This window comes from Camelus dromedarius, chromosome 13, assembly GCF_036321535.1.
Source record: "Camelus dromedarius isolate mCamDro1 chromosome 13, mCamDro1.pat, whole genome shotgun sequence".
In the NCBI taxonomy this organism is placed as follows: Eukaryota; Metazoa; Chordata; class Mammalia; order Artiodactyla; family Camelidae; genus Camelus; species Camelus dromedarius.
Window position 1 is genome coordinate 9762040 of NC_087448.1, and position 26822 is coordinate 9788861.

The 26822-nt window shown below is 42.2% G+C and overlaps 1 protein-coding gene across 2 annotated transcripts in view; it reads right to left on the bottom strand.

Moving 5' to 3' along the window:
- Positions 1 to 23684, bottom strand: part of UBAC2 (UBA domain containing 2) — a 146844-nt gene extending 123160 nt beyond the window's left edge. The window contains exons 1-2 of one of the 2 annotated variants that reach the window (XM_010980245.3): positions 23246 to 23684; positions 2312 to 2439 (exon numbers count right to left, since the gene is read on the bottom strand). In XM_010980245.3, the coding sequence (XP_010978547.1) occupies positions 2312 to 2439; positions 23246 to 23276 (159 nt within the window). In that variant the 5' untranslated portion in view covers positions 23277 to 23684. The remainder of the gene's footprint in view (positions 1 to 2311; positions 2440 to 23245) is intronic. The other variant, XM_010980244.3, reaches the window with a different exon arrangement.
- Between the last annotated feature and the right edge of the window lie 3138 nt (positions 23685 to 26822).

Consider the following 26822-nt stretch of genomic DNA (forward strand, 5'->3'; position numbering starts at 1 on the left):
AACCTCGCATTAGTCTCTATCAATGCCTCCTATACCATACTCCTGAGGGTCTCAAGTTCCTGCTGCTTCAGAAAGTAAAATGTCCTTCTCTCTCTCTATGCTAATTAAAAGTTATTCCTTCCTTCAGACCAAATGGAAAGCTAACATCACTAAGGCTCTCCAGGGATATCCCACTCTATACTGGTCTGCACTTCATTTATCACCCAGAGAGGATTTAACTTGTGTCCTATGGTATCATGTTCTTGTATATGTGTATGCTTACATTTCCCAAGAAAGGACTGAGACTCTCCATATCTCTGTAGCAGCTCTAAAAAATGCACACTGAGGGCTTCTTAAGAGGCTCTAGCAGGAGAGGGTGCTATTCACTCCTGGACAGAAGGGTGGTGGTCCTCCATCTAGGCAGGTCACCACCTCTAGAGCGCAGATGCCCACAAAGTGGTGCAGTTGAAAGGGACTCTTGCCAACTTGGCCAGATGAACCAAATTAACCCCCCAAATCAGAAAGGTACCAACTCAGGGCCAGAGGACACTTACAGCAGTGGTTCTTAGGGCCGGTCATATGCTAAAATTCTCTGGGCATCTTTTTAAAAAGTACACCAATGCCCAGGTGCTGCCACTAGGCTCTCTGACTCAGCTGGTCAAGGGTCAGGTCTTGGCATTAAAAAAAAAAAAGTATATCCAAGTGATCCTGCTACGCAGCCAGGGTTAAGAACCACTGCATTATAGCAAGTGAAATCACACCAAAGCTCCAGACTATACCACTATATTCCGACAGAAAGCACTAGTACAGATAAAAAACTGAAGGGGCTTCGCAGGAACTAGGTGAAGCCCATCTGAGCAGTGGCATTAATCACATCACTACGAGAAAAAGGCGTTGGTGTTCAAGTGAATTTTTATGCTTCAAATGGCTAATCAAGTATTTGAGAAAAGCAAAGAAAGGGTGGCAGGTTATAACCATAATTTTCACTAATACTCTGTGATACTGCGATTTATAGTAAGAAATATATTTAGTTTCTGGCACAGAAATCTTAAAATGTTTGGAATTTCCAAAGAGAGGAAAGCCATAACTGTGTATTTTGTCCTGTTAGTGAGGTGACTTTTGGAAGCACCTGAACGGGGGCTGGTTTCTAGGGGAATCAACCTTGTGATGAGAGGGTTGGAATTCAGTTCCCCACCTGCACTGACCTCCAGGGAGGGAGAGGGGCTAGAGGGTGGATCAACTGCCAATGGCCAGGGATTTCATCACCTGTGTAATGAAGCCTCCATAAAAGCCCAGGAGGACAGGGTTCTGAGAGCTTCCTGGTTGATGAACACGTGGAGATTTGGGGAAAGGGGCTGAGAGCGAGCACAGAATCTCTGCACCCTTCCCCTTCCCTTGCCCTGTGCATCTCTTCCATCTGGATGTTCATCTATGTCCTTTTTCATATCCTTTAATAATAAACTGGTAACCCAGTAAGTAAAATGTTTCTCTTAGTTCTGTGACCTGTTCTAGCAAATTGAGCCCGAGGACGGGTAGTGGGAACTCTGATTTATAGCCAGTCGGTCAGAAGTACAGGAGACAACCAGGGCTTGTGACTGACATCTGAAGTAGGGGTGGGGTAAGCAGTCTTGTGGGACTGAACTCCTACCCTGTGGAAGCTGATGTTATCTGAGAGTAGACAGCATCAGAACTCAGCTGAACTGTGGGACACTCAGCTGGTGTTTAAGAATTGCCTACTGGTGGTGTGAAGGAACTCCCCGAAGCTGGAATTCACACCAGAACACCCTTTTGCACTCCAACTCATAGACAAGACCCAGCACCAGTGTTTTCAATGATACCAACCCATAAATCTCAAAAGCCAGAGACTTCTGCTCTTCTCAGCAGCAAAAACCCAAGAGAAATGTCCTACTTGGCTGAACCGCCACTATACAAGTAATTCACAGATTAACAGTCTGTTAGAGCTGAAAGAGCTTAGTTCATCCTGAAGCAGCTTTTTAAAAATGTTACGTATACACACTGATCATACAAAAACCAGATTCAACATTGTTAAAGTCTCTTGAAGTTAAAAACTGCATTTCCGTGGGTAAAAAGTAAAGCTGAAAAGAGACGCATCAAGAAAAAGGGATACAGCAACTGTTTCATTTTAACCTGCTTTGCTGAAATTACCAATAAATACAACTAGAAAAATTGATTGTTAATAGGATGTTAATAATAAATAATATTTCTCACTAATTTAGAGGCTTTGAGAGACTAAGGACAGCAGAAAAGAAGGCAAATCAAAGAAAAAATTCTGCCTTATCTCCTCCCGAGAGGCCAGTGGAGCAGAGCTCACCTGGAAGTCTTCCTTCACTGCTTCGAGGTCGTACACAAAGAACTTCTGACAATGCGGCAGGAGGAGGGCCAGCAAAAGCGACAGGGCGCTGGGGACCAGTAGAAGGCTCTTGGACAGAGGTGCCTTGTCTGGAGGGAGAGAGAAAACTGCTTTCAGAATGACTGTTTCTAAGCTTTTAAAAACCACCTGGGTGAAAAGCAAGAGAATTCACTTCATTTGAAGTAGAATGAAGACCAAGTCCACAAACTCTGAAATTTAATTATTAACGTCTATTTTCAAAATATCTTCCTACGGAGGTAAGGGGTCAAAGGGCACTGGAAAAGAGGTGGAAATCACTGGCAGGGCTTCACTGTCATTTGGCTCTTACGTGAGACCAAACTAAGTTTATTTCCACAGAATACCTTTCACCTTTCAGAAAACAGTCACCAAAGTGTAAAGAAATAACAGAGGAGTATGTTTTCTATCAAACTGACCAGTTAGGTCCTGAGCATGACTGGGATTGACACACATAAACATTTATTCTAAGAAATTTAAAAAGTGGTTAGACTTGCTAACATCGCCGCCGCAGTGGCCTGTAGAGATTTCCCACATGGGCACCCTGGAGCCCGAGTCTTCTCCGTTGGAGAGTCTTGTCTCAATCTTATGCTGCCTTCAGACGACAGCTCAATTTCCACTTCCCATCATCCGTCTGTGACCCTCTTCTGCCTTCCCAACTACAGTAAAGATTCCTGAAGGGGGGCTGCCTGTTCTCACTTATACTGGCCACAAAGCCTGGCACAAAGCATATGAAATGTTCAGATTGTCAACAGCCAGGACCACAAGAAAGTGTCACTGACAGGGACCTTCTCAGATCATGCGAGGTGCACTTTCAGTAGTACTCATAAGAAATTCCCTGGTCATGAGCGTACTAGTTACAGTTGGCCATGTGGTTACTGCACTTGTTTGAGTATATAAAAATAGCCCAACTACTTCCTCTCTGGTCCGGTCTTGCAAGCATCTAACTTGGAGCCATCGGTAAAGAGGTTGCATATTGTCTTCATGACCAAGATGCAGTTAAGGCTCCAGGGAACCTAAAAGCTACCAGAGCTCCCTGTCCCCCAGAAAAGGGGGCCCCCACTGCCCAGAACCTCAGCAGCACAGAAGAGCCCCTCAGCTGGGAGCCTGCCAACTTCAATTCTGACTAGGGCAGTTTAAGCCTCAGTTTTCCTTGCCTACAAAATGAAGAGACACTCCCTCAAAAACGTTACAAGAAGCAAATGAGCTAAAGAATGAACACAGGGAAAACTGCTCTAACGGCCTCAATCAGCCATCAGGGGAACTGGATTCCTTGGTTAAAGGCAAGCTCTTCCTTTATTATTCCGACAGGACCAGAGACGGAGCAGGGGTGACAGGTGCACCTTGGAGGGGCAGCGACGATCGTATTTCCTCGTGAAATTGGCCCCTTTGTTCATTCCTGCCTCTTCCTCACCAGCTCCTCGGTGACTCAACATTGCTGGAGAAACACACAGCTGAGCTGCAAGATTTCACTGTAGGTTCACGGTCTCAAATCTCAAACTGATACTCTCCACTGACCAGGATCTCTCCCGCTTTTTTCTAGTAAGTGTGCTCTCTCCTCAGACCTTCCTGCTCCATACACACAAAGGCTTCCATGTCACCACGTGAATAAATGAATGGTTTGCTTTGATATTCTCACTCATTGTCCACAATTAATATGCAATGACTACAAACCATGCCTTATCCTAGGCCCTGGGTACAGCAGGGAACGATGGACAAAGTCCCTCCCCTTGTGGTGCTTACAGTCCAGACAGGACAGAAAAAAAAATACACAAAGCAAGGAAAATATATATTCTGTCAGATGGAAATAAATGCTGCAGAGAAGTCAAGCAAGGTAAAGAGCGTGGCTGTGTTCTCCACCATGGATTTCCTGCTCCCTTTCCAGATACATCACTCCCAGGCAAATACTGAAGAGTCTTTCCCTCTGCCAATGCTCAAGCTGGTGGCTGTGCTATCAGCCAGATCCTAGAGTTGAAGACAAAACCGAACAGACCCTCCTGGAGGACTCACAACAGAGGGATACCATCAGTGAGAAACAAACCTGGTATTTTAGAGTTGTTTGCTACTGCAGCAGAACTAGCCTATCCTGGTTTGGGGGAAAACATAGTGCTAGTGGGGAAAGAGGGGTGCTGTTTTACACAAGGTGGTTAGAAGGCCCTCCTGACAAGGTGAAACTTGACCAGACACCTGAGGACGTGGGCCTTGCAGATACCTGGGAGAACAGTATTCCGGCAGAGGAAAGAACAAGTACAAGTGCTTCAAGATAGGAACAAGCTCAACATGACTAAGAAACAGGAAGGCTGCTAAGGCAGCTAAAAGCAGAATAAATGCAAAGCAGACAGGTAGGATATAAGGTCGAAGTCGGGGAGCAAACAGTCCTGCAGGCCATCACAGGACTTTAACCTTTTCTCTGAGAGTGACAGGATGCTTTTGGGGGAAGTTAAGTAGAGGAATAACATGATCAGACACGTTTTCAAAGGATTGCTTTGGTTGCTAAATTGAGAAGAGCCTACAGGAAGGCAAGCATGGCAGAAGGGAGACCAGCTAGGAGGCTATCGTCACAATCCAGACAAGAGATGATGATGGCCTGGACCAGGGTGGTTTAAGTGGGGGTGGTAAGAGTGATCAGAACTGGGATATGTTCTGAAGATACAGCAGGCAGAATTCGCTGGCTAACTGCATGTAAAGTATAGGCAAATGGAGAAATCAAAGATGACTCCAATGTTTTTGTTCTGAGCAAGAAGAACTGTTGCCAGTCCTAAGAGGGAAAATTCCGCCATCCTCGCCCTTACCATGCCTGTAAGATGTGGGCCCATCCTGCAAAATGCTCCCAAATCCCCATCTCTCCCCGCCCCCACCCACCAAGGCTCTACCCTCTACACCAGTGCTACTCAAATTAACCAGTCCAGAAGCTGTTACCATTCCATAGTCAGAACCAGAATGTGAATCAACTCACTGTGTTCCTCAGGGAGGAAGTCCTGCTATAAAAAAATACCACCTGTACTGAACACGTGCTCTGCTCAAATGTCACCTTATTTGTGAATGTCTCATGTAACTCTCTATCCGCTTTGTGCTGGTTTATTTTTTTTTCATAGCACTTATCAACAAGTGACTTATTAAATAGTGATTCACGAAATCTATGATTCAAACTGATTACAAAATCCATCATTATTTTAGGTGTTACTAAAAAAGAAACACTGTCAAATATAATCCTAAAATGACACCCATTATAAGGTACAACTCAATATTAGAAACACTAAAATGTGAAAAAATGCAATTTAGAATCAAGAAATACATTTCTTTGTGTATTGTCCATCTCCCTATCCTCAGTCTCCACTAGAATATAAGCTTCTTGAAGGCAGCAGTGTTGTGTGTATGTTCACTGCTGCAGTATCCCTCATGCCTATAACCAGATCAGGTCCATAAAGGCAGTCAATAAGTGTCTGTCTAATGAAAGGTGACTGATAAATAAGAGATGCTCAATAAATACTGGTGAAATTGATGGGTAAGTGGATAAATAAAATGTGGTATGTCCACAGTAGACTATAATGAAATATATTCAGTCTTTAAAAGGAAGGAAATCCTCACATGCTACAACATGGATAAGCCTTCTGGACATTATGCTGAGAGAAGTAAGCCAGACACAAAAAGATAAATACTGTATGATTCCACTTATATGAAGTACCTAAGGATTCAGATTCAGAGACAGGAAGTAGGATGGTGGTTTCGGGGGTTGAGGTGGGTAGGGAGTTGTTTAATGGGTACAGAGTTTCAGTTTTGCAAGATGAAGGGTTCTAGAGACAAACGCACAACAATGTGAATGAACTTAATGCCATGGAACACAGAAAAAAATGGTTAAGATGGCCAAATTTATGTTAATGTATGTTTTACCACAATTAAGGCTAAAAATAAATAAAATATTTACTGAAATAATAACTGATCCTATTTATACAACCATTTATATTCTGCCTAGAACTAACTCCCTAAAAATACAGATCTGATACTTAAATCAGATAACACTACCATTAAGTCCTCCCCTAACGTAAGCAAAAATCAGATCCCAAAACCCTATGAGGAAAGCAACAATATACAAATGTCTAAGAAGTCCCACATCACAGGACAAGTATACAGTACAACTATGGACAGCAAGATTTATTGATCAACTCAAGATCTGTACATTTCACCATATGAAAATTTGACCCCCCCCAAATAAAGAACTTTAATTATTAAATGTTAAGCTAACAACATGTACACTTGAGTACTAGTAAGTGACTACAACTTACTCTGAAATGTATTAAAAAATAAGATGAATTGATGACATAGAGAACAGATATTTAATAAAGCAAATATGTAAACTGTTCATTGTAGAACGTAGGCGGTAGTTATATGGTGTTCATTATACCATTCTTTCAACTTTTCAGTGTGTTTGAAATTTTTCATAATAAAACATGGGGGCATGGCACACAGTAAATCACAGAATTTGAGAGCTGAAAAAGGACTTCAAACTACATGAAGCAAAAACTTACAGGAACAGATAAATCCATGAATATAACTGGAGTCTTCAGCACTCTTCTCTGAGTAATTAATAACACAAGTAGACAGAAAGTCAGTGTTACAGACTGATACATGCCCCCATTCATATGTTGAAGCCCTAACCCCCAATGTCACTGTTTTTGGAGATAGGGTCTTTAAAGAGGTAATTTAAGGTTAAGGGAGGTCATAAAGGTGGGGCCCTAATCCAATCTATCTTTATAAGAGAAGAAAGGCACGAGGGATGTGCACACACAGAGAAAAGACCATATGAACACAAAGGGGAAAGGCAGTATCTACAAGTCAAGGAGAAAGGCCTCAGGAAAAACCAAACTCGCCACCATCTTGATCTTCCAGCCTCCAGACCTGGGAGAAAACAAACAGTTGTTTAAGCCGCCCAAGCTGTGATATGTTATGTCAGTCAGTAAGAATACAGAAGACTTGAAAAACCAGATTAATCAATTTGATCTGATTGATATTTATAGACTTCTCTACCCAACAATAGCAAATTACACATTTTTTAAATGCATCTGAAACTTTCTCCAAAGTAGACCATTATTCTGAGCCATAAAACATACATCAATAAATTTAAAGAAATTAAAATCAAAGTATGTTTCCTGACTACCACAGAATTAAACTAGAAATCAACAACAGAAAGATGGATGGAAGATCCCCCCAATACAGCTGACCCTTGAACAACAGCTTTGAACTTCAAGGGTCCACTTATACACAGGTTTTTTTCAATACATACTACAGTTGAATCCACACATGCACAACCACAGCTACAGAGAGCTGACTACAAAGTTATACTTAAGTTTTTGACTCCATGGGGGGTCAGTATCCTTAAATCCTGCATTGTTCAAGGGTCAACTGTACTTGAAAATTAAACAATATACTTCTAAATATTATTTGGGTCAAAGAGGGAGTCACAAGGGAAATTAGAATATATGTTAAATAGAATGAAAAGTAAAAGTACAACCAAGTAAAATTTGTGGACTGCAAATAAAGCAGTGCTTAGAAGGAAATTTATAGCATTAAATGCTTACACATTTAGAGAATGCTTATACATTCTTATATGGTTAAACATATAAGAATGCTTATACATTGAGAGAAAAGTTCTCAAATGAAGGTGAAGGCTACAAGCTTTAAAAAAAAAAAAAAACTAGAAAAAAGAGCAAATTAAACCCAAAGGGAGCATATGGAACAAAATAATTAAAAACTAAGATCAATGAAATAGAAAACTAAAATATAACAGAGAAAAAAACAATGAAACTAAAAGCTAATTCTTTGAGAAGATCAATAAAATTGATACACCTCTAGTAGGACTGATGAGTTAAAAAAGAGAAGTCACAATTACCACTATCAGGAAAGAAGGACAGGACATCACTACGGATCTCAAAGACATTAATAGGCTAATAAGGGGTTGCATAACATTGTGAAATGCACTTAATGCCCCTGGACTACACATTCAAAAATGGTTAGACTGTTAAATTTTATACCAGTCCTACACAACCTCTTCCACCACACAGAAAGGGAGAGAACACTTTCCAATTCATTTTATGAAGCCAACATTACACTGACAGCAAAAACAAAGACATTAAAAGAAAACAACAGACCAGCATCTCTTAGGAACCTAGATGCAAAATTCTCAACAAAATGCTAGCAAATTGAATCCAGCTATACATAAAAAGGATAATACATCACAACCAAGGGAAGTTTATTCCAAGAATACAAAGCAAATCAATCACTGTAATTCACCGTATTGACAGAATGAAAAAAAATGCACTGCACAACTCTCTTCACAACCTGTACAATTATCTGCTTACTCTATGAAATCAACTTTTGTCAATTCATGATACAAAACTGGCCACTTACTGCTGCGTACTTAATGGTAGGCTGTCCTTTTGATCTAATCTTATTACTAATATTATCCAACATTTACCGAACACTTCATAAGTACAAAGTTCCATTCTCCACACTTTCTGTGTACTCCTTGCTCCTGAGGCTCCTACACCTCAGGGCCTTTACACCTGCTACTCCCTCTACTCAAAATGTCCTCCCCGTGCCCAGCTTCTCCTCATCCTTCAGTCTTCCCTTTAAACAGCATCTCCTCAAGGTAGCTTTCCTGCATGACTTTTTTATTTATTTCATAGTATTTCCCACTTTCTGAAATTCTTCTTTGTTTACTCCTTTATCTGTCTCCCTCATCAGAAAGTAAACTCTACAAAGGCAGGATCCTGTTTGTTTCTCTCACTGCTGTATTTTCAGACCCAGAAGAGCACCTGGCACATAGCAGTGTTTCACTAAGTATTTGATGAATGAAAGAAGTATGAGGCAGACACCACTCTCTTCAAATTTATACATATGAGAAAACTGCAGCTCAAAGACTAAGTTACCTGTCCATGATCGCGAATGTCTTAGGCTGGGTTCTGTTGAAAGTAAAGGGTAAGACAAAAGCTGACTGGCAGGCAGTTTATTTTAGAATGTGATCCCAGGGAGCAGAACTGAAGGACAAGGGGAGGGAAACAGGGAGGGAGGGTCAAAACAAGGATTCATTATCAAGATGGTCACTGGGATGAGTGATGGATGTTTCTGCCAAGGGCTGGATCCTACAGGACCTTCTCAGAAGCCTTGTGAACATATCTCAAAACTATCACCCAGGCAAGAAATACGAATGCATTTTTATCCACCATCCCTCCGAAGTCTAGAGTGGCCATAGAAAAGAAGTCCTATAGGAAGAACATGGAAATAACCTCTACCAAATCAGACTAGTTTACACAGGACAAGAGAGTAGAAATGAATGGAGTAAGAGGTGAGGCTGAGCACAAAGAAATGTGCAAGAAGAGGTATCTGATCTAATGGCCAGGGAGTGGTAAAATCAGGTACAAACCCTGATAATCTGACTACAAATAAAACAGCTTCCTATGCTGCATGCCACAGAGCTCCATGGTCCAAAGGGATTTTCACCTGCCTGGTGGGTTTTAAGTGAAAGACATGTACAGTCACAAACAGCAATAACAGCAATCAAAGTGGTCCCCTGCTTAACAAAAATTAATGCAACTGTGAATGGAGACACAAAAAGATGACAGTTAGGGAGGGAGCAACACTGAGTGGTGGGTACCTATTAAATGCTAAGCCGATCAAAAGTTTTAAAAATAAATATAAACCTTCTGATACAAAAAAAAAATCTACATCTAGGAATTTAGCCCAAAGTAATTATCATGGATATGCACAAACATTATGCTACAAAGACACTCATCACAGCATTGTTTCCAATAGTGAAGAAACCAGAAACAACACAAATGTCCAATGGGAAAATGAGTAAATTATGTTTTACCCATAAAATGGAATAATATTCAGTTTTAAGAACTAGGTTGTAGAAAAATATTTCATGCTTTGAAAAGATGTTCCTAAACAGTAAGAGCAAAATATTTCTCGTAGCATTACTATAGAATACTTCTAAAAAAAAAGTTCATAAACACATGGGGTGTTTTAAGCACCTATCTGAATGATCTGTTCATGGGAGGTTTTAAATTTTTATAAAAATATTTTAAGAATTAGAAAAAATAATTTGGTTTAACTAGTGACTAATTCAGTAAGACGTTTGATTAAATCTTCATCCACTGAGGTAAGGTAGGTCACTAGCAATCTGCTGGCCTCTCTGTGACTAGAGCCAGGAAGTAGTTCAAACATCAGGAACCCAAGTAGCATCAAATGGAAGGTTAAAAAAAAGTCAATTCTCTGCAATGGATCCCTCCACTTTTGAAAATAGGGATGTTAACAAATTTTGAGAACAGACAATGCATGAATCTAAAAGTAAAAATGCAAACATCTATGGTAAAGACAACATAAAACACCAAAGGTTAAGATGTTTCCTGCTGGGTCATTCACCTCTTTGGAATGACCAAAGTACACAGCCACCTCTCTGCAGCGATGAATAGCAATCAGGCTTTGGTGACTGTGTATTATCCTAAAATAATTATTACAGTGTACGTGGATTACTTTATGCCAGGCACTGCACTAAAAAAAGAACTTTCTGTGTAATACCATCTCAGTGAATGCTTACAGTAAATCTGAGGCAATAATTAGTTATCTGCATACTCCAGGTGAAAAATAGGCTAGGAAAGGTTAAGTAACTTGCCCAAAGTCACAGCTAGTTAGTAGAGGGGCTGAGATTTGAACTCATTCTGCCTGACTCCAAAGAAAAAAGGTTTTCCTAATATATAAAAGGAAATCTGATATCTTTATATCATGGTCCTTGGTCCAAAGGGATTTTCACTATTACTATTTTTAGTATTTCACTTGTATATTTTTGGTTCCTCAAAAAGTTAAACAGAATTACCATATGACCCAGCAATTCAACTCCTAGTTATATATCCAAGAGAACTGAAAACAGATGTTCAAACAAAAACCTGAACATTCATCGCAGCATTGTCAGAATAGCCGAAACGTGGGAACAACCCAAAAGTCCATGGACAGATGAACAGATAAACAAACTGTGGTATATCTATACAACAGAATATTACTCAGTCATGAAAGGACACACGTTACTGACACAGGCTACAAAACAGAAGAATCTTGAGAACATTATGCTAAGTGAAAAAAGCCAGGCACAAAAAGTCACATATTGTAGGATTCCATTTACATGAAATGTCCAGAATTTAAATATCCACAGGGACAGAAAGCAGGTTAGTGGCCATCAGGGGTGGGGAGTGGGAGGGAGTAGCGAGTGACTGCTTAACAGGTACTGTGTTTCAGTTTGGAGTGATAAAAATGGTCTGGAATTAGACAGTGGTTGGTGATGATTGCACAACAATGTAAATGTGCTGGAAGTCAATAGCTATGCACTTTAAAATGGTTAAAATGGTGAATTTTATGTTATGTGAATTTCACCTGATTAAAAATATGCATCTTTTATGTACTGAAGACACTAACCACAGGTCTTGCAAAGCTTAGCCATGCAGGCTGTTACGGAAGCATCGCAGCCGAGGCTAGATTCAGGGGGTGGGGGTGAGGGGAAGAAAAAGGCAGCAACCCAGCAACCCTGTGGGTCCCCACAAGCCAGCCGTGTTAAAGCACACTCGTCAGAAACCCCAGTGGTTCACACCCCAGGAGGGGGGCCGCCATATCCTGCCGTATTGGTCTCCCTATTTCTGACTACCTGCCTATTTCCTCTACTTCTCAGGGCTCCCACAAGAATGACCTGGCAGCTCATGAAGTACCGCCCTTAAAGTTTTTCATCAGAAAGGGGCTAAACTAACGTGTGGAAGCCCACAAAAATGCAGTAACGTGTGCACTGCAAGGTACACGTTCGTGCACCCCGCTTTCCTCCCCGGGCCTATGAGCTACTTCCTGGAAGGAAACTTGATGAAAATTATCGTCAGTGTCCATGTGATGGACAGCCAGTGCCTTCTGGTGACCATCTCAATAAAGTCTTTCCGTAAACTGCCTGGGAATCAAAAGGTCTCAAGTTTATCTTCCTTACAGTCAATTACCTACGATGGTTAGAATTAAAATGCTGTAAGCCATCCCTGAACCTGCCGCAGTTCCTAACACCTGGGGTGAGTCCGATGGTCTCGGGCGCCTGTCACTGACCGCTCCTCCCCCGACAGCTGGGCAGGGGGCCTGCCTGGTTCTAGAGGGTGGCCAGTGAACGCCTGTTACTGGACCAGTACTCGTAAAACTTATCAGAAATACAAACGGGAGGAAAAGCTAGGAAGTTTCCAGAAAAGAATGCCCAAAAAAGGCAAGAAGCAGGAAGATCTGCCCTCTAGATACAAGATACAAGATCTAGACATAGAAGGTATTTTCCATCTAAAATATTCAGACAGTGAGAATTAGGGTAAACAAAAAAGAAAGAGCAATAAAATTGATAAAGGAAGTTCTAGAACACAAAGGCTCACCTGCCAGAGAAAAGTGTGTCAGACCTGAACGTCATCAACCATGGCCTTAGGCTCCTACCCTTTTCTCTTGATCCTGCCCCTTCACCGACACTGCTTGGGTTTATCCTTCTTACGGAGATTTTATACAAACATGAAGCCATTCATTAAATGTTTTTTTTAAAAAGTAGTCATTATTAAAAGTGCTAATTAGACAAGGAATACAAGTATCATGAAATAACAATGTTAAAAGCCAAAAGAAAAAACTATAAATGTTATACATAAATAGTAAGAAATTATTCAACAGTAGGAACAACTCTGAAAAAGTGAAATTGGGAAGCTTGGGTTAGTTCTAGACCCATGCAATAAACTGTAAGAGAAAAGAAAAAAAATTTTAAAGAGAAAATGTGTGGTTATTGGCAAGAAAATCTGTTGTACATTTAAGCACCTGAGGAGGCCAGGCAGGTATCGGTGAAACACAGGAGGTAGATGGTCAAAAGTGCAGGATCAGTGGGGTTTTGTCACTTAACAATTCAGCCCTTGGTGTTGGCAGATCTCATCTCAAGAGCTAAGAGGAATCTGGATTTTTCTTGGAAAGACTCCAATTTTAAAATGTTGGAAGGTGACTCTCTTCCCCCCTACCCTCACTGCCAACACACATATCAAACAAAACACATGCGTGTGGCCTGTCAGTTTTCAAAGTCTGGCCTGGAGAATCTTCACTGAGGTGAATGCCTGCCTATCAGAGCAAAGCTAATTTAAGAGAAGGCCAAGAGCGGTAAAGGACAAGGATGGCGAAGGTGCTGTCCTAACGGCAACAGCTTCAGGACAAACCAGAGCTGGTTCTATGTGATCCAAGACGTGACGAACCTTTAAATCAACCAAAGTAAACTGACAAGTAAGGACACCATACCTATAAAGACAAACACCAGAACGTCTGAGAAGATAAACAGGAGAGGGAGTTATCTGCTCAGCAGAGGTTTCAAGCAGACTAAATTAGTCTACTGGAGGGAAAGACGCAAACAGAATGTATGTCTGCAAGATGGAAAAACCCAAGTCTGATTTTAAAGCTTTAGTGATCCAAGGAAACTATTCCACTTCTGCCTGGTGAGAAAGCTTATTAAGAGAACCAAGTTTAAATCCCTTCAGGGTTGGACTTGTACGTGGCCTTTCAGCACTTAATCTGTATGTAAGCAGAGATGCTACTGAACATCTGTAACCACTGGTGCTGAGACTGGCTGGCTGGTGGGGACGAAAAGTCCCGCTTAAACTCTATAAAGATGAAAATTAATTCTAAGTGGATTCAAAAATCAAACAAAAGGAATGAAAGCAAAAAGACAGCTAGACAAAATTCCAGTTTAAGATGACACTCCTACATCTATCCACTTTTTCTTCCTCCTGAAGTCATACTGAAATAAAACAACCCTTGAAACACTAGAGAACTGCCTCCTTCCAAATGAGTCCAGGGAACTAATCAATAAATACCATGACCTGGGAAAGAGCGTAAGCAAATAGAGTCACCCATCAGAATAATTTAGAGGTTTTCTCAAACTTCAGTCACTCCCATTATGGAACCACAATTTTTGCTATTTCCCAGGATTACCTATTTTAATATTTAATATTTTCCTTTAAAACACCTTACTATGATTTAGTCAAATAAACATTTTAAAGGAAACTTTACAGCAAAACCAGTGTCACTTCATCATCAGTAGGTGGTAACTATAAAAATAAACACCCTTTATTATTAAATTCTAGGTAATATTGTTGCTGACAGGAAGATCAGGCCTGCCTCCTGTTATCTACATTACAGTAGGAAACTAGCTGCTATAAAAGAAGTATTTCAGACTAGCACCTAACTGAGACTTCTCTGTGTTACAATCAGGAGAAAAAAGAAATGAAAAGAGAATTATTACCATACGTTTCTTTCAGTGGCCCTTCATGTTGGGCCCACATCCTGTTTAAACCATCCCTAGTGTAAATGTCACACGTGCAGGTGCGCGCCGGGACAGCTGGGTCAGGCCCCTGCACAAAACCCCACCCCCAGATACACTTTCACATTTTCTCACACACAGCCATTCATCGACAATCCCAGCTGAAAAAAAGGCTTTGCCCTCAAAATACAAACCAAGAAACTCTCTCTGAAGAAAGTGGCAATCTACGTAGAGGATGCTGTGAGGGTCTGAGGGCTGAGGAAGAGTAGAAAAGAGCGGGGGCATCTTCAGACTGTCACAGGAGATGCCCGCCTGGGTACCGGGAGTAGTGGGAGGGGATGTTAAGAGGAAGGGCAGCTTTACTCAGAGTGAGATTTACACAAGGAGGCAGGCCCACCTAACGTGGCCCACAGTAGGGGATTTTCACTGTTCTCTGCCCACCTCCTGCCCTACACATCTGCACCCTATACGGAAATCAGCCTATTCACCAGCTCTACAAACTTGGATGGAGCCTACAGTCAGCCCTGCCATTTGAGGTGTGGGCCTCTTGGGGACAAAGCCCTAACCACAAATAAAAAGAAAACCCACCCCAGCTACTTACAAATCCAGCCTTCGCTATGTACAGGAATGGCCAGGTGAGCATCTGGAAAGCTCACCCCATGTCCACTACAGGAAAACCCTGGCTGCAGGAGGGGTGCTGGGGGAGAAAACAGAAGGCTCCAAGAAGACAATGATGCAAGGTTCAAGGAACAGCAGTAACTGAGTGGGAACTTCAAGTAGTGAAGAGACATCAAAAGAAATTAAGAGACTACTTGAAGCAGCAGGTTTTCTGACCCAGGGCTATATTTTCTTCTATGACTCTAATCGCACACCTCAGTTCAACAATAAATACACAATCATATTAATGTAAATACAGCTGCGGTTATGATTTCTATATAAAATCAACCTATAGACAAAGCATGGACGGTTTAACTATCATCACAGATCAGGCTGTAAACACACAGGGCATATGCAGAACACAAATCAAGAAATAAGAGCACAGAGGTGGTACATATGTTCTTGGGCTAATTTTACTCATTTTCATAGTGTGGTCTACTGACTGTGCCAAAAACTGATAAATCAAAAAAATACGGGGTTTTATCCATTGTTTAATATTATAAAGGTAACCACTACAAGTGGTAACAAACCAAAACTAAAAGATGGAGAGGCTGGAGGTATGCAAATTTCTCACCTTTCACTATGAAGAACCTATAAACAGACCCAGTAGTTAACAAATCAGTAAACACATAATTTAAAAGCTGCAAAAGTAGAACAAAGAAAAAAGAACTTAAAAGTGGCTATTCCTAGTGAAGAGAATTCATATTATTTCCTTTTTTTTTTCACTATATGCTTATATTCCTCTTATATTAACTACACACACACATACACTGGATTCACAGGGGAAAACAACCAACAAGAATAACTTCCAAACTGTTGCTGGGATTGAGAAGAATTTCACATTTCACCTCCTCCTCTTCTGCATAGTCTGAATTTTTAACAGCAGTAGAGACTGTCTTCACAAATAGAAAAAATAAATAAGATACAAAAAATGTTAAATGAATATCTGAGAGATCTCAGGAGGCCCAGAACTTGAAAAAGAAAAGAGTGAATTTGGCTCATAAATAAAATTTATGAGTTAAATCTATTTTAATGACTTATTTATGAATGAAAACTTTATATAAAAAACTTCATGAATAAAATTAAAAAGCAACTGACAAGTGGTTAAAATATTTGCAACATATACCAAGACAAAAGCTAATACCCTTAAAGGGCTTTTACAAATAAATCTGTAAAATTAAACACTAACACTCCAATAGGGGAAAAAAAAAAGGCAAAGGACAGAAACAGTCAAATCAGTTTAAATATATATATATTAAAATGGCCAATAAATGTGAAAAAGGAAAAGAAGTTCACTTTCCCAGGCATTCAAAGAAATGCAGATTAGGACAACAATGAAATGCCATTTTTCAATTTCTCAATTGGCAAAAATGACTTTAAATTATCATGCTCAAGTGTTACAGTAGTTTGATGAGCTACACTGCTGACAAGTGTGAAGTGATACACCCTTTCTGGAAGGATTTGGTAATACAGATCAAAAGCTTTAAAATGTTCCAGTCTTTGACACTATGATTCCACATTTGTGATAATTTCTTTAGGATGAAGTCAAAGATGTGATCAATAACTTTAACGATATTCACCACAACACTGTTTAAATGGGAAAATACAGGAGAAAAACATTTTAATACATGTTACAATCCTTCAAAGTCATGATTCTATATCTAAGATAATATTAGGGGAACACAACGAAACGTCTATTTGAATGCCATGTCTGTGTAAATCCACATACACATGCGTCTGCATGTGTGTGTCGGAGAGAAAGAATGCACAGAAAAGCACTTGCATAGAAAAAGCCTAAAAGAAGAAGCGCTATCAGTGATAGTTATTTAGGAGGGACGGATTCCTAACCCTAACCCTGAATGACCCACAGTCCTTACGGCTCGCCCATCTCTAGAGTGGGATGAAGGTCCTTACCACAGCCTGGAACCACTGGACCTTGGATCCATCAACCTTCCCTAACTGCATCTGACTCCAGGCTTCCTAACTCCAGTTTTGGATCAAAAAGAGTTTTACTCAAGGGAAAGTTCCAGCTCAGCTGAAAACTTTATTTCTCACTCAGATAAATTTGCACTGGTTCCCACGTCAGGGCTGTGTGAATCTTGGCATGATACCCTGGGTTCTGACAAGCCTCTGCGCCTTCAAAGGGCTGACTCCAGCTGTGTTGCCCTGAGGTTCACCCAGCTGTCCATCCCTACAGTCTCCTCTCACTACTTCCCTCTCCCTCTGGTTCACTCCTTATCTCAACAAAATTAGGTCTGGGCCTTACTGACCCAGTGAAACTGCTGTTCGTAAAGTATCAACAACTTACTGCCAAATCCAGTAGACCCCGAGGATATGAAAGAAACCAAGAAGATGTGGTCAGGAGGTATGAAGAAAAAGTCAAAGAATAAGGAGTTTTAGGAAAGTACAAACTACTAGGTATAAAATAAATAAGATACAAGGAGGTAATGTACAGCACAAAGAATATAGCCAATATTTTATTATAACTTTAAATGGAGTATAACCATAAAAATATTGAATCACTGCTGTACACCTGAAACTAATATCATATTGTAAATCAACTACCTTTCAACTAAAAAAAAAAAAGAATCAGAAAAATTCATCAAGGCCAGTGCAAGAGAGCGTTCCACTAAGGTAAGGATTAAGAGGCACCCATCAGCTCTGTGGACAAGGAAGTCCTTGTCACCTTGTCTTCAGTGGTGCGGGGGTGGAAGCAGGCTGCAGTGAGCCAAGAACAGAGTCATGCCATGGTGGATGACCATCAAACAGCAGCTGGTTAACTACAGAGGCCTGAAGAGCGGAGGGCAGTGAGAAAGGGAAAAAAGTGAAGACATCTTTCAAGAAGCTTGGTTGGAAAGAAGAAACAGAGTAGTCAGCAGTTGGGCAGGTACAGGATATGATTAATAGATGGAGTGGTTATGCTTCTGTATTTTTAAGAACAGACTCCAAAGAAGGATCCAGGAGAAAATACTAACCCTAACCGAGTACTCACTAGGGCAAAACTCTAGGAGCTTTACACACAGTCAATCTCTTAATCTTCACAAACCACCCAACAAAATAGGGAATAATATTACCTCCTTTCCACAGATAAGGGATCTGAAGTACTCTGGGGGTCTCTGAAGAGCCCACAGGAGAAAGCATCACCTTTAACCACGTGCCAAGCTCAGTCTCTCAGATGAGAGAACGAGGGATGTCACTAGAAAAGGCAGCAAAGAATGAGTTACGAATAGGCGGGGGGTGGGCCTCAGTAGGAAAAGGGTGCCTCATTTTTTTAGGATGGAAAAAAGGAACACAGTTTGTATGCCTGACAAACTCTTACTCATTCCTCAGAAATCAGCTCAAACATCGCCTACATTAGGAAGTGGACTCTAACAACTGTTAGACAAGTTAGGGAGGAGATGTGTCCAGGTGATGGACCTTGGATTTGGACGGGTTAAGAGTGGATGGGCGAGGGAAGGGTATAGTTCAAGTGGTAGAATGCATGCTTAGCATGCATGAGGTCCTGGGTTCAATCCCCAGTACCTCCTCCAAAAAATAAATAAGTAAACCTAATTACCTCCCTCCCAAAAAATTTTTTAATAATTTTTAATTAAAAAAAAAAAAGAGTGGATAGGCAGAGACTGGGAATCGTCTTGACAATTAAAGGGGAAGCACACAGGGAGATAATCAAACCCAAGAAGTGCAACTGAGCAATCGTGCCAAGGACCCAGCCTGGATCAGACACCACTCATTAATACGAGGTTGGGGTTTGCTGGGTGAGGAGAGCAGGACAGGGGTTCCAGGTCACTCACTGAGAGTCTTGATGAGAACGTGGGTAATTAACCACGGTTTCCAGACTGGATGTGGAAGATGCCAGAACTGGGCTATAAACTGGAAACAAGGGGAACGGAGTCTGGAGAGCAGAGTCACTGTGGTGAGAGTGAAAAAGCTGCAGGAGTTTGTTTACAATGAAAGAGGGCAAATCAAATTAGGTTGGGTAAAGACAGTTTTCTCCTAAAGAAACACCCCTCTGCCTACTTCGCCACCTCCTCTTTCTCCACCATGCCTTAAATATTGGATTGGAATTGCTTGAAGTCCAGTCCTCAGCCTTCTAACTCTCTTCACTGCTTCCAGTGTCCTCATTCATATCCACGGCATAACTCCCACCTAACCATCCATGTCCAGTCCAGCTCCCTCTCTCCAGACGTCCCCTGGGTGTCTCCCAGCGGACTTCACAGACCCTTCGACATTAAACATCTTCCCCCCAGATAAGCTCCTCCCTCTCTCCGCTCTCTACCTCAGTGAACAGCACCTGTCTACCAGGCTCACCTTCGACTCCTCTTTCTCCGCCACAATCCAATAAGCTCTACTGACACAAGATACCTGCCTACACATCCTCAGAATCCTCCTTCTCTATCCTGTCCATTCTCACCGCTACTCCCTTCACTGGGGTTGTCGGCATCTCCCAATGGCCATCCTCTCACCTTGATCTAAACCTATTTGTCCATTAGAATCCCCCCTCACCGAAGTTTTAAACATTCAGATTTCTGATGCCCAGGTTAGCCCTACTGAGTCGGACTCTCTGGGGATGGGACTCAGGAATCTGGACATTCAGAGAGCTCCATGGCTGCTTTTATGTGGCCAAGATACAGACACTATGTGGAAAATAATGCTCGGACCCCCAACAATCATCTCCTGTCTTGCTTCCCATGGCAACGTGAAGCCTTCCCAACCAGAGTTCTAGACTGTCACCTCCTTCTGCTTCCTGGCCTCTGCTCTACCACCTAGTCCTGTCTGTGCTCCTGGAGGGGCAGCTGTGGCCATGCCTCCTCTTCTCCCTCTCCAGGTTCCACCCCCAGCTCTGGACTCACCCGCCCTCTGCACGATGTCACCGCACACCTCTGGGCAGGAACTGCTCTCTTCAGTGTAATTAATAATCCCCAAATTCATTACCTCCTGCCTCTTTGCCAGGCCCTGCCCAGGCTCTGTCCTTCACAGAGGCCCTCTCCCCACCTGCATGCCTGCCAAACCCTCACGAGTCCCTCAAAAATCAGCTGAAATACCACCTCTACTGGAAGTCTCAATGGTGCCTCTCCCCCAGCAGCCCACTCCCAGCAATAAACCTGCAGCACCAAGTACAGAAGTTGTTTCACTGCTTTTTAAAACATTGTCCCACTAGACACTGAACTCCTTGAGGGTGGGAACTATACCTGGAATACATTAGCCTCACAATTTATGTTGGTAGAGTTCATTGTTACACAGTGAATTCACTGTACAGTGAGTAAGTTGTGGGAACACTTACCAATAAGTGTAAGAAGTGATCCATCTATTACTCAACACGTCTGTCGTTGAGTGCTAGCATTGGTCTCTAAGCAAGAATCTAAAATAAGGCATGAACATGACTCCTACGCACTTTTACCCAGTCATAATTACCTGACAGGGTGGACAGCAATACAGTGCCAAAGACATGGTCACACGTGCCCTTCCCTTGACTTACTGCCCTGGCAGCACCAGCTTTCTTTAGTACCTGGACAACGCCTGGCGGTGCCTGTGTGCGGGTCTTTGTGCTGGCTGTCCCCTTCTGCAAGATGCACACTTTTCCACTAACTCTGCCATGCTGGCTCCTTCACACTAGTTGGGTCTCAGCTCAATGTCCCCTTCCCAGGTATCCACCCCAATCACACCTGCTAGATAGCGGTCCTCCACAACCTCAGTCTACGCCACCACCTTCTGACTTTCTTCACAACACTTATCACTATGTGAAACCACATGATTTGTTGACTTACTGGATATTGGTCTCTTTTATTCTACCACTTTATCCTCTGTTCACAGTGTGTGGCTTATGTGGGTATTCAATGGACACTTGTTGAATGAATAAATGAATGAATGAGAGAGAGGAAAGCACATGTAACACAAAAACACCATCACCCACTAGTTACATATATGGGACCACTAGTCACAGAAGTGGGAAATATGCAGGCGGTAGGAAATGCCCAAGATTTTTCCCCTTGAAAAGAGAATGTTATTCACCACCCCTGGGGGCAGCGCTGGGCAGAATATTTGTCCTCAAGATCAGAACTCTGACTTACCAAAGGGCCACATGACTTAACTAAAGGAAATCACCTAGCAACGAAAAATTTCAAAGCAAAGAAGATTTCCCCACCCAGACTTGCCAAAAGACTGGTCCTGGAAAAACGGTGCCTAAACACCACTGTAAACACTGCAAACACTCAGACTAAGATTCGTCCAAGGTCACGTTGCCAGCCCACAAGAGATGCTCAAAATGTTTGTTAAATGAGCATGTAAGACATGGCCTTCTGAGGAATGGCCATTCCATCAATTCTTAAGCTGCGGATACATTTATTTTAGAGATAGAAGAAGACAGCTGAGGAGTCGTCTTCGGCCTAAGTGTCTCCCTGGGCAGCCATTTGGTTCCTAGAATTCAATACTCATCAACCATGTGCCATAGGTAATCAAGTACTACCTTCCCCAGAGTCACCTAGTGTCAAATTTGAATAAACTTTGCCAACATAATGTCTAATACAGCATAATAACCAATAACAGATTTTTCTTGCTTTTTAAATTTTTAAGTGGATTTTGGTCACCAAAGAAGGATAGTTCAAAATGATGAAATAAGACAAATAAAATTGAAGAATTCTACCATTAGTTTCATATCTACCAGTGAACGGTTCACAGTGTGATCCCAGGAAAATCATACCACTTTCTCGACTATCAGTTTTAACACTCATAATGTTCTTTATCCAAAGGGTAGTTTGGGGAAGATTAATTACCTAGTAGTTGTAACGTATCCTTGAGGCCAATGCTTGAAAGATGCCATGAATCAAATCAGTTGTGAAACAAGGCAAATCAGAAACATTAAACCCACTTCAGAATCTGAGGAAGATTTAAAATTATGCCTGTGGCCTTTATTCTAACTCACTCTCAGACTAAGACATGTATTCTCAGAAAAAGATTCCTCACATTCACAATAGCTAATATTTGGAAATGTCAGCTGCCTCTGTGCTCAGCAGGATTAACTTCACACGTATACGACATGAAGTACTAACGGTGACAAGTGATTGCAAAAATTATAGCTGTTCAAATAGTTCATTGCTGTCTTATCAGTGCCTAATCTCAGTGCTGTTTAGTTAACATACGATTAAACCAAAAGTCAATTAAGCCATTTCAGCGAGAAAAAGAAAGTTCTTTAAAAGGTTGTGTATACTTCTTCTCCCTCTATCTGCTGACCACTGCTGACACTCAGTAAAATACAGCAACATCCAGCAGCAATGTCCCTGCTTTCGTGCCAAAGTACTTTCAAACTTCCTTTCACTTTAAAGTACTTTAATCGGTCTTTGTTTGTCTAAAAACTCCAAAGGGAGACTGAGGGAAGAAAATCTATGTAACACTAAGAGAAGCAGACGTTGGAGTTTACATCTGGGGGAGAGACAGTTTGGTCCCTCTATAGCCTAAATGAATGGAGCAAGGTGGCTGGGAAGGGGGCAGGCTTCCAGCACCGCCTCTACCCGGACAGCCTCTTCTTTCTACCCGGCACACCGGCCGCTGAGGGCAAGGGGCCGGGCCAGGAAAACACCAGGGCAACCCAGCCCGACTCTAACTGCGCAGCCCACCTGCAGCTGCACCGGGAGCACCTGAACATCGCACCTGGGGTTCATATGTAGGGGCCTGGCGGCGGGACTCAGTCCCTACTCGCCCTTCCAGGCTGGGATAGGGGTGGTGTCCGCTGACCCCAACAGGCAGGAACTACCAAGGTTTTGGCACGGGGATGAAAGATCAGCCCCCAAACCTCCTGCAACACCGAGAGTCCCCACTGCCCCTAGCCTCAAGGAGGTGCTCAGGGTGGCATGTAGGCGACAACCAGGATGGCGGCGGACGGTACTCACAAAGCCCACTGGAGCCGGTGCTGGTGAACATGGTCCCGCCGGACTCAGAGCCCCCGCGGGGGACAGGGGGAGGGGAAACGGAGGTGGAGGGACTCGGCGACCGCGCAGGCGCACTGCGGGCGGGGAGGCGAATCCGGCAACTCCACTCCAGGGGCCGCCGGTGAAGGGCGCATGCGTGGATCGTCCACCTTCACCACTCCACCTCCCTTCCTGCCGGGGAAGGGAAGTGCGTCCGCAGCGGAAAGGGTCCGCCTCTACGTGTTTTTCCGACGGCCTCGGGTATCTTGGAAAAGCAGTGGGATGGCGTCCGAGGAGCGGGTGTAATTCCTGAGAACCGCAGTACTCAGCACCGCTCCCACGCCCCGAAGGGCCGCGAAAGCAGCGGACTCCTCTGGCATGCGGGCGCGGGGACATTCCTTGCGACCTCTAACCTCTGCCCGGACGGGACGCCCGGCGCATTCCACGCATGCTCAGTCTTCCGGGCAGTCCCGGGAGCATGCTCCCCGGCGGACTGTTGATGATGCGAACCGTTTCGAGTTCCGGCTGAGTGGGAGCGGTAGTTCTGTGGATGGGAGCGGAGTCGGCGCTGCAAAACCCTTCCTGTCGCGGGGAGCTTTTTCCCCCCTTTCGTCATGTCGGTCCCGCCTGAAGCCCCCACAGAAAGCGCCTAGAGTCGTGGTCCCTGGCCCCTCTCCCCTCCCATCCACGGTGGCCCGTGTCCAGGTGTCCCAGGCGCGGTGAGTCTGTGGCGGAGCGACTGTGCTCCCCAAACTTCTGCCCTGGAGTCCTTCTGGGCCCATGCCATTTAAATTTTTTTCCCTTGCAAAATTTTTACTCCTTAGTAAGACAAAGTCACAGTTTTTAAAGTGAGTTTGAGCTTGGAAACGTTAATGTTACTGCGTCGTTAAAGAATACATATGGGGAAATGGACCAACTACGAGGCTAAACGAAAAGAATAGGCTACAAAACTGTGTACCGTACACTAAAAAGAAAGATACTTTTTGAGTACTTGTAAGGGCCAGGCACTGTGGGCCAGGCACTGTGCTAAATCTGAAATTTGTAGATCGATGAAACAGTCCCTGCCCTTAAGGAGAGGTGTCAGTTGGCCAAAATATTAACACGCTTATTTCTAGAAGACAAAAATGTGAGTGACTTACCTTCTTTAGGCTTTATTTGTGAAGTTTGTTCACAATCTTGAGATACGTTTTATGTTTAACTTTAGATTCATCCATTTTATATGACACATTCCCTACCCTCTAGGGGCTCACGCTTTCAAGCTTATGTCTATTAACCCCAATGTTGAAAGCAGATTCAACAGACAAAGCAAGGCAGATAATGATCCCTAGTAATTGACAGAATTAGTTATGCATAATATGATCCAGAGAAGAGACACAGTGGAAATACAGGCATGGATAACAGAAATGATATACAAGAAGAGTCTTGGGACTGTGATAAAGGTCGGATGACTTACACTAGTGTAGGGTTTCTCAACCTGCACTATGGACATTTTGGACAGGAGAATTCTTTATTGTAGATGGCTGCCCCCACGTACTGTAGAAGACCTTTTTCAGTGTCATTGTGCAGCAGATGGAGCTGCAACCATGTCCTTTAGTAACCTAGGATTGTAAACAAGTTAAAGTAGCAGCAGCCACATTAACACATCATTGAATTACTCATTGACAGCCTCAGTCACCAAAAATCTTAATGAAAGGCCCACAAGTCAGGGAATGTTATCACTGCTATTAATAAAGTTTAAATTAATGCCTTGAATAAAAGATTATCTTGTGAACTTTGCAATGACTGTGAAAATGAGTTTGACTGTCTTATCCTACATATAAATAAGATGGTATTCCAAAGAAAATTGTTTTAAAATATTTTATTTATTCTTTACTACTAACATGAATTTTTTGTTTCAATCAATGACAAGTCAAACAGTGACATCAAAATATTTTGAAGCGATTTGACATATATTGCATATGTATCAGAAATGTTAAATAAAGTCTTTAAACTGCATGATTGACATTATTAAAAAGGAATTATCATGAGATTTTTCAACAAACTTACATCATTTTAGGAGAAGCTTTCTTACCCAGAGCTCCAGTTGGGAAGTAAGCCCTCACATGGCTAAAGCTCAGGACAGAGCACCAACACCATTGCACCATCCTGCCTGTGGTTTTCTTGTTTTTGTAGCACAGTGATAAGAAAGCCATGCTGAGAAAATTACATATGGAAATCATGGTGTGGGGATTTTTTAGGGAAATGATGGGTTGCTGTGCTTTTTTCCCGCAGTCTTCCTTCAGCACCCGCCTTAGAAATCCATCACATCATCTCTCTGTCTTTTTCTGAACTTTTCTGTCTCTGTCTCTCTCTCTCTCTCTTTTTTTTTTTTTTGGATTCATCTGTTTTCCAAAACATAGTAAAGGATGTAGTTCCCCTGGGTCTAAGTTCTAGAGATGAAACATGTGCCCTATCATGTGATGGGATTTCGGAATGGGCCATCAGTTTTCTATCAAACTCCATTACTATCCCTCAAAACAGACGGAATTATTTTAAAGCAACTCGTATGGAGCCTGATTGTGAGACAATCAAACTTCCTCATCTTCTTCACCCTGACCTCCTGCTCTTTCTCGGAGACTAAGTTAAGACTACTTCTCTTTCTCATATCCTGCAAGCATGTCTGGTCTGTTGGTCCCACACATGTACCTTTCTATCCTCCACTGGTTGCTGTTCTGCTGTGCGATCGCTTTTCTATACATCCTGTGCGCCGTCACCTCTGATCTCGCGTCTCTTCTGTACAAACTAATATATTTATAGGCAAATGCAAGCATTACTGCCTCCTAGTGTAGTCACATCCAGACACCTACAGATCAAAATATTTTCTTATAAGTTTCTTTGTTTCATGTCAAAGTAAATTAAAATTATGTATAGCTTATTTTTCTTAACTATCATTTAGGATATTAAAGACAGAATTACAGAATATTTGTTGTAAAAGGGAGAGTTGGGCCTCCTAGGATTGAGAACCATTAGACTAGATGGATACAATTTATGCCATGCATACAGTTGACAAACTGTAATTGGGCTCTGGGTAGCCTAATGTGAATAAAGACAATGCAGTCTTAGGTAATCTTCAAAATTCCATATCAGATGTATAAGACTTTTTACGTCTTGTTTTTAGGTATATAACTTATAAAGAGGAGACACAGATGCTTTTAATTATCTTTTTTGGCGTTTTTTATTGTAATGTTATTTTATTTTGGTGGGGGGTAGGTAATTCGGTTTATTTTTAGAGGAGGTACTAGGGATTGAACCCAGGACCTTGTGCATGCCAACCATGCACTCTACCACTTGAACTATACTCTCCCCCTGCTTTTAATTATCTTAATCTGACCGTCCATAGTCTATAATGTTAACCGTTGGTTAGAATATTTATAATTGTTCACAAATAGGATTCTTTGATTCCTTATCCATTTTTCTTCTCTGAGGGTAATTTTGATCGAGTGGACGGGATCTTGCTTCTAGTACACTGCAGTAATCAGAGTGAAGTGGCTGCCGTAATGAAGGTGGAGGGGATTCCCAG